We start from the raw sequence: 8,972 nt of genomic DNA, 5'->3' as shown, positions 1-8,972 counted from the left end.
ATCTCTCATGCCACGGTGGAAACTACTTTTCCACAATAAGTGATATGACTGTGACTTTGATTCTGTCTGCCAAGATTCTGAGCTCTTGTTCAAATTCTGTGTGAATTCAAAGGGCTCAGTACTACATTTCAATAAGTAAAGGCATAACAGTATGCCAACATTGCTATAAATGTTTTTGTATCACAGTCCATTATTATGTTGATCATATTGAAATGTAAAGCTCTCTGACTATATAACTATATAAAATTAATCCAATAATTCTAAAAAAAAGAAGACAAATGTTACAGTTTGAATTATAGTATACAACATTTTTCAATATGTCAGTCTTTTTGATAACACTGTTATGGCTATTTTGGTTTATTGTAGCCACATAGTAAATTGAAATGTAAATAATAATCCTGTAAATGTACATGTTAGGTTTTTTTGAAGATACCTTGAATCATCAATTCTCCCCTTGGTTACAGAAATGGTGAGCCACCACTTCCATCCTGATGTCACCGTTGGCTCGACCCACTACTCCATGTGCCCCTTAATTTTGATCTTCCATGCACATTTGTTTTGGTTTTGTAGTCCTGCCCCTTTGTTTCATGACTCCACCCCTGATTGTCTTCACCTGTGTTTGCACCTGTCCCTCGTTACCTTTATGTATTTAAGCCCTGTGTTTTCCCTGGTCTGGTTACTGGTCTTTGCTTGAATCTCTGCCTGTGTTGTTTGGATGTTTATGCCTGTGTTCATTTTGTCATGTCTGTCCCTCCTGCTCTCCGTATTGGCTATTTGAACCTGGACCGTTTAGACTATGACCCTGGATTTGCCTGTAATAAATCTCACTTGTCTCCGCACTTGCGTCCGCCTCCTCGCTCCCCGTCACACCTGAAGACAGAATCACACCATTGAGATTAAACACTTGCTGATTTGACTTTTCCAAGTCGTGTTATTGGTTGTACGGGGAGCTTACCTGAAGTACGGGTTGTTTTTCATCTTGACTGTTGGCTCAAGTTGACTGTACTCAAGTTGTCAATGTAATTCTGTTGGTCCCATCAGCTGGCCAGTTCTGATGGTCGCGCCAAACTGGTCATCTGAGTCTTACCAGCTGAATTAGTCTGGTGTATCAGTTCTCACCAGTTGGTCATATTAAATAAACCAGCTCTAACCCACTGAGTTAACCTGCCCTACCAGCTCTTACCAGATTTGCCAAGTTGGTCTTACAGCTCTAACAAGCTCATTTTGATGGTCACTATCTTTTTAGCTAATGGAGTTGGAAGCTGGAGTTATTAGTCATGTCTGTGACCCCTGAAGGGCGGGGCCTAGGCCAACCATTTTACTGCTTTTTTGTCTTTGCTACTCTTTGTCAGTTCAAAACATTATGTATTCAAAATATATAACCATACCAAAAGTATGCTAATTAAAAATGTGCTAATGAAAACTGTAACACGGGTTCTAGCTAACAGCGGGTGTTAGCTGGATTATAGCATTGCAATTTAGGAGCAACAACACAGTAGGTAATTTCTATCATTAACCTTGGGTTTAATTGAATAAGCAAAAGAAGAAAACACCAAGATACTGTGAGCAAAACAGAATGATCCCAGGATCGCCTACAGAGACGGGGCAACTACTACCCAAGAGACACCACTGCACTATGATTGGGAGTTTAGGAAAACTTCCATTTAATAAAGAAACATGTATGTAAATAAAAAAAAACAGATAAAACATACAATAACCCAATCAAATTTGTGTCGGGATTAGCTAGTAAATCTACTACTGTACTTTGCTACTACCCAGGTTGGAAATAAAACATCCCATTTTTGTTTAAATCCATAAACAGTCTCCAATCACAGTTCAATCAGTTCAACAATACAATTCAATTTCGTCTAGCAAAATAGTACAATTTCAATTACAATTTCAGTATCCCTTGTTTTCATATACGTGTGTGTGTGTGTGTGTGTGTAAATAATAAATGTTCCTTGTTGCTCCACAGGTTGCAAATTGCACATGTGGCTGTGACTGTTCCAGTCCGTGAAGAAAAAAAAAGTAAGTATTCCTCCTACCGCACTGCAGAAAGGCTTTAGTGCAAAGTTCAACAGGAACAGGGGATTTCACAGACTAAATGATGTCCACTGCTTGCAAATCACTTGTTTAGGGTCAATATTCCAGGGTGGCTCGCCATCGAATGAAAACAGATCCAACTTTGTCTCTGGCAAAAAAACCTGACCTATAATAAGGCCATAAATCACTATTAAATTCAAGTTTCAAAGTGTCTTTAAACATGAACATAGACTGTAACCGGCGTGACTCACGAATAACTGCACTTATTTACAAAGTTATCTACACATTGTTTCTACACAGTAAACGAAGAAACTGCATCACTCGGCACTGAAAGGGTTAACTTCTGCCGCGTACACCATAACGTCGCCTCTCAGCCACGCGCAGCACAGGCTGTGTCTAAAACGCGCCAAAAAAACTTGCATGAACTCTGGAATTCAACAGATATCTCTTATATAGCTTACTCTGGGTTCGCCGCTCTACTACCAAGTTATAAGAACACGTTCAAACACATTATACCGCTAGTATTTAACGCATTGCATACTAACTTAACTTAGCATAATCGCCTGTAGCATCAGCAAATAGAACTCCTTGTTCACCGGCAAAGTGCTTTTTTAGGTCCAACCACTGAGCAGTTTAAATAAAGAAAAGATTCTCTTAATTCTAGCGCTGTTTTTATTGTTTTTATAACTTTTAGCTTATCTCTGTTCTCTTGCAGGGAAATCCACCGCCTTGGCTGCTGGCTGAACCCAAAAAGGGAGTTCGGCACCAAATCCAGCAATATTTTATCCTCACATTAATGTAACTTGCCACCTTATTGGCTGGCTGTATCAGTGACGTGAAATATCTCTCCAATCAGTGAAATGGATACTTACGGACTAAATAAACCTATTTTTGTTTTTAATATTGGCGTCCATTTTATTTTATTCTTCTCAGCTCATTTCATATAGATTGAGCTTGGCTCAGGCTCAGAAATACTTGTACATTAAACTTTAACAGTTAAATATGATTTTTTTCTCTTAGAATTAAGAATGAGTTATTTGGTTCCAGTTTTCTGTAGCAAAATTCTTAATAATTAGACTGTCTTATTCAGATGTTTTGTGACCTGGGTTACAATACACTTTCACTTTATGGTAATTACTTAAAGAAAATATTCTCAATATATGTTATCTGCCCTTATCTACCCCCTTATTTTTATTTTATGCTCTTAACCATATTTACTGTATGAGTGTTAGTAACTGGCCTTTTGTTGCAGAATAGTGATGATTGTTACCCACCCTTAGCAAACACATGTTAACTGTCATACTCACCTTGTCACCTCAGTCCTTGGTTTGTATTATATACATTCACCGGACACTTTATTACTTGCTAGTAAAAGGTTGGACCCCATTTTGCCTTCAGAAGAACTAATTAAGAATTAATTCTTCATGGCAGACTTTCAACAAGGTGTTGGAAACGTTCCTCAGAGATTCTGGTTGGTTATATAAGTTCCTGTTGCTTTTCTATCATCTGGAACCAGTCTGCTCATTCTCCTCTGACCTCTCACATCAACAAGGCATTTTCGTCCACACAACTGCTGCTCACTGCATATTTCCTCTTTTTTGGACCCTTCTCTGTAAACCCTAGAGATGGTTGTGTGTGAAAATCCCAGTAGATCAGCAGTTTCTGAAATACTCAGACCAGCCTGTCTGCCATCAACAACCACGCCACGTTCAAAGCCACTTAAATCACCTTTCTTCCCCGTTCTGATGCTCAGTCTGCACTTCAGCAAGTTGTCTTAATCACCTCTACATGCCTAAATGCATTGAGTTGCAGTCGTGTGATTGGCTGATTATCTATTTGTGTTAACAAGCAATTGAACACATAATAAAGTGGCTGGTGAGTGTATGTGATATATATCATACATCTTTACCAACATTAACAATAATAAAGGCCTCTCCTACAGAAGTTTGGTGACTGCAGAGAGCTTCTTTGCATGTCCACTTTGCATGGCCACTGCACGGCAGTGTAACCAGTGGTGGGAAACCACAGTATTGTGTTCTGTCTGCCAACTGTTACTAATCTGCTGATTCAGTTGTATTTACATTTATGGCATTTGGCTGATGCTCTTATCCAGAGGGACTTACAATTTGATCATTTTACACAAGTAGGCAAAGGCAGTGCTAGGAGTCTTGCCCAAGCACTCTTATTGGTATAGTGTAGGGTGCTTGCCCTGGTGTGGGATTGAACCCCAGTCTACAGCGTAGAAGGCAGAGGTGTTAACCACTACACTAACCAACCACTATTGTATTGTATTGAAGCAGGCAAGCGTTAAAAAAAAGGGCCAAGCCCAAAATATAATGGGTTTTACTTATGGAGCTACCCTGCTCAGAATCTGGATTTAAATTCTACAGAGAGCATTTAGTCTTAGATTAAACGCAAACTTGGTTATGTTTTTCAGCTGTTTGAAGCCATTAATGCTGAGTGGACGAATGGTGACTTTTCTTCCTGTGGAAGATTGCAAGTTTGCAAATTTACACACAAAACTTCAACATTTAAAGAGATCAAAGGGAAAAGCTCTCACAGGAACCTACTGCATTGGTTTGATGAATGATCTATTGTTAACACCATTCAGAGGTTTAGAAGATTTTGGACTTGGCCTGTTTTCTTGCCCTGCAGCGTATGCTGTCACGAATCAACCGAATCAGAAAAATGCATTCATTTAGAAGTCTTTCTAAAGGAGTCATTGGATGTAACTGTTGAAGTTAAAGATGTATTCTGTGTCTTTTATGAGCCTTTTTTTGAAGAAGAAAACTTACACAGATTTGTCTTTGTGAATGCTTTACTCAAACCATAATGCAACTTGCAAGGCAAATAATCAGCAAGCAGTGCTTCACCATGAAGGAACTGATGTTCTTTTTTTTTTTCATTTTACAAACCTTTACATATGTTTTGGTCTGTCTAAGAAGCTACGCTGTTTAGCATCATAACTGCTGCATAGGCTTTGTATTACTATTTATAACCCTTGAAATAGGGGTTATTGGAGTAATTCTGGGCCTCCTGGAGCTTCCACATATCTTTAGCCAGAATGCCGTTTCTGGACTGGAATATTTTGGCCAGATGGGAGTCCATCGGAGAAGCACTGTAATCTGCACACTTTGGACCCTGCAGACTAGGAGCACATTCTACAGTATAGTTGAAAAAGAAGCTGCCATGCTTGAAGACACACATGTCAGTCACTTTTCCACTTCTCAGTTCAAAGGAGCACTCCCCAAGAAGGTCACTGTTCCAGTACGTGTCTTCATCATATACTTTGAAAGAGAGTCTTTTGCTGATGGACAGCGTGACGGGACCAAACTCAAATGATTCTGTCCAACGGGGATTGTTATTATCTGTAATTACGGCAGTGCGCCTGACCGTCTCGCCGTAACTGACCTCTACACAGCCATCTGTTTCACTCCAGAGGTCTCCATATAAACCAGTGGCGTAGAGGTTGAAAACCTTCAGTGTGGCTAGACCTTTTTTAACAGGACAGCAGTTGGACAGTACAGTTTGACTACTTTCACAAACACAGGCACAACGATCTCTTGCACTATTCTGGTGCCCTATCTTACAGGACCCACTGCAAACCTTTTTTAAGGTGTTGTCACGGATATAATTTTCTACTGCCTTCTTTAGTCCCTCTCTGGCAGGGTGGTTCTTGTTCAGCACTGAATGTAGGGGGTGAAGAGTGTATGTCACAACATCTGGGATGGTCTTCAGGGAATCCAGCCACTGGTTTAGAGAATTTGGGTGTGAGTTCCTGGAGAAAAGGAGATCCTCACCATTGATGTTCCCTCCTACAATCTCTGTCTGTCTCTCATTAAACATTGAGCTGAATTTTTCATCTGTGCTCATTTTCTTCTTTAAGTCTCGACAGAGTTGGGATTCTGTACTCAAAGTAGCAGTCTTGTATGTGCCTGATGCTTCCACATCCAAACAGTCTTTGACTGCTGTATCTGTAAGTCCACTCAGTGCTGCTTTACAGCTTCTGATGGCTGTAACTGCTTTCATCTTCCCACCTAAGTACACTCCTGTGGTATAATGTGTGCCAAACATGTCAATTATGCGTTGATAGGAGTCTGAATCATATTCTCGGGGAAGAGACTGCAGAGCCTGAAGAAACTCACGATGCAGTGGGGGTGAAGATGCTATTTTGTAGCTGTGAAAGAATTTAGAAGCCATTGATATTTATAATATGTACACAGTGACAGCTATGCAACGTGTTATTTATCTTTTATACCATATAAAATGATTTCACAGCAGAATGGCTCACCTGTAAAAGCTGCATTCAACACCATGCTTGGTAAAGCTGAAATTGTCCTCCTTTGACTTCTTCATACCGAATTGTGCTTCACGGGAATGAGTTCCTCCTGATGAACCCGAACCCTTAAACATCACATCGAGCCCAATTTTCCAGTTGTTTGAGATTGAAGAAGTAGAATCGTTCACAAGAGCTTCACTCGAATCATACATCTTGCTGGAAACCTTCATTGTACACTTTGGGAGTGCTCTCCAGAACACCACAGCAGCTGGTGTCTTCTGCTTTTCCTTGTTCAGGTATGGGTTCTCATACATTTTGCAACTGCCATTCCCAATGTCCCACTTGTCCATGTCGATGACATAAGACCCTTTTCGCTCCATCTTCACAACGTCAAAGCCTTCTCCACCAAGGTTGTATCCGGGAACAAAGCCAGCATTGTTGCAGTCTTCTGGACCACCCAGTTCTGGTTGTTCTTCAGCATTGACCAAGGAGAAAAGAGAACACCAAATCCAACAGCTGAGAAGGTAACGACTCATCCACCCCATTCTGTGAGACAATAGAAGAAATCCTTTAGTCATCCCTTAAATAATCAATGGGGAAAAATACCTATTAAATACAGCAAACTACTTGTGGTCTATGAAGCAGATCACAGTATATATACACATAGCATTCAATTATTAATATGCAGTTTACAAATGTAATCGTTTTAGTGAATCCCATCAGAACTTACTTGTGTCTCATATATATTTGAGATGGCTCTGAGATGTGAGGTGTACCAAACCATATACCACACGTTAAATACTAGTGGATGCAGGAGGGGCTTTCTGTGTTGTCTTAATATAGGTATCTTTGATGAGGTATCTGCTATGCATTGGTTCTTCAACTGGTGACAAAAAGACTGATGACTTAATCTTAAAGCAGCCCAATGTAAAATACTTTCTTAAAAAAGTAATATATCTGACAAGTACCTGGAATCAGTTTATCTCTCCACACTTCTTACAATTAGCTTTTGTTTTAAGTTTATTCGCTCCTTGTTCTGTCAAAGAAAGTCTTTTTGCACTTTTCAGCAAAAGAACCAAGATCTTTTTTTGCTTGGTTCGTAAAAGTTCAGTTGCATGTTCTCTTTCTACAGAGCCAGGTGAAAATAAATATATAAATACCATCAACAATCTCCTAAACTTTCATGACTTTTGTACTGCATTTTGGGCCACTTCATTTTAATGCATATTAACACACACACACACCCCCACACACACACAACCGCTTATGCTTCTGGGTTGCGGCAACAGTCACTGGGCGGAAGGTCACCAGTGTATCACAGAGCAGGCAGACAAATATATATGCTCACTTGCACACACACACACACACACCCACTCACACCTAGGGGCATTTAAGCATGTCCAGTCGGCCTGACTGCATGTCTTTAGATTGTGGGAGAAAACCGCAGCACCTGGTGGAAACCCATGCAGGCACGGGTAGAACTCCACACACAAAGGGCCCTGGTCACCTGGCTGGTACCAAACCCAGGTGATCATGATGATTGAATTGGTTATTAATTCTTGATACATTTTTTGAAGATGTCAGGGCCCTTTCACAGTGCCTGATCCGCAAGTCCTGTATTCGCAAGACTTGCACGCTACAGTGATGTATTTACGCGATGAGCAATTTTAAAGCACCACAATGTGTAACCCTATTTCCAAGAAAGTTGGGAATGTAATGTAAATAAAATGTAAATAAAAACAAAATGTAGTGATGTGCAAATCATTTAAACCCTGTATTTCATTGAAAACAGTTCAAAGACAACAAATCAAATGTTGAATAAAATGAACATTTTGAAAATATATATGTTTTTAAAAGATATGCCCATTTTTAATTTAATGCCAATAAAACATTCCGAAAAAGGTGGGATAGGGGCAGTCGTGGGCTGGAGGTTATTGAACCAACCTTGTGACTGGAAGGTCGCCAGTTCGATCCCCTTGGCTGGATAGGGCTGCCCTCCGGGTAAGTGTGCTCATTGCCCCTGTGTGTGTGTGTGTGGGTGGGTGGGTTCACTCACTCACTAGTGTGTATATATATGTGGGTTAAATGTGGAGGTCTAATTCCTCTGTGTGCAAACACAGTTGGCTAATGGTTCTGATGTACTGCTGTGTTTCAAAACCTTTTAAGATCTGTAAGTGTTTGGGAACTGAGGAGGCACTGCTGTAGTTTTGAAAATGAAACGTTTTCCCGTTCTTGCTTGATATAGGACTTCAGCTGCTCATCAGTTTGGGGTGTCCTTTATCACATTTTTCATTTCATAATGCATCGAATGTTTTCAACTGTTGTAATACATGCAGAATGGAGGGGTCTCCAGGAGGGGTTTACGTCTGCAGAGTCGATCTCCAGGATGGGTTTAGGTCTGCAGAGTCGATCTCCAGGAGGGGTTTAGGTCTGCAGAGTCGATCTCCAGGACTGCAATTCTGACAGTGACAAATCTGACTTGTTAAGTTTGCAGATGACACTACCCCGCTCAGTCTCATCTCAAACGTTGATCAGTTCACATACTGTGAGGGAGTCATGATATGACTCCCTCCCTGTATGGCTGGTGTCATGGTATGGAGCTAACAACCTGGACCTAAACACAAAAAAACTGTGGAGATGATCATTGATT

The 8,972-nt window shown here is 40.4% G+C and overlaps 1 protein-coding gene across 1 annotated transcript; it reads right to left on the bottom strand.

Moving 5' to 3' along the window:
- Positions 1 to 4,843: 4,843 nt before the first annotated feature.
- LOC108415000 (perforin-1-like) lies at positions 4,844 to 6,867 on the bottom strand. The gene is made up of 2 exons (XM_017687942.1): positions 6,335 to 6,867; positions 4,844 to 6,220 (listed from the first exon to the last, which is right to left on the bottom strand). The coding sequence occupies exons 1-2, from the start codon at positions 6,865 to 6,867 to the stop codon at positions 5,032 to 5,034; spliced, it is 1,722 nt and encodes a 573-aa protein (XP_017543431.1). The 3' UTR covers positions 4,844 to 5,031.
- Between the last annotated feature and the right edge of the window lie 2,105 nt (positions 6,868 to 8,972).

The sequence above is a fragment of the Pygocentrus nattereri genome, chromosome 27 (assembly GCF_015220715.1).
Source record: "Pygocentrus nattereri isolate fPygNat1 chromosome 27, fPygNat1.pri, whole genome shotgun sequence".
In the NCBI taxonomy this organism is placed as follows: Eukaryota; Metazoa; Chordata; class Actinopteri; order Characiformes; family Serrasalmidae; genus Pygocentrus; species Pygocentrus nattereri.
The sequence above is the reverse complement of the archived record's forward strand: the minus strand, read 5'-3'. Positions and strand labels throughout refer to the sequence as shown.

Coding starts and splice junctions, on each gene's coding strand:
- LOC108415000 (XM_017687942.1), bottom strand. CDS start 6,867: ATGGGGTGGATGAGTCGTTACCTTCTCAGCTGTTGGATTTGGTGTTCT. Junction 6,221..6,334: donor GTTGAATGCAGCTTTTACAG/GTGAGCCATTCT, acceptor ATTCTTTCACAG/CTACAAAATAGCATCTTCAC.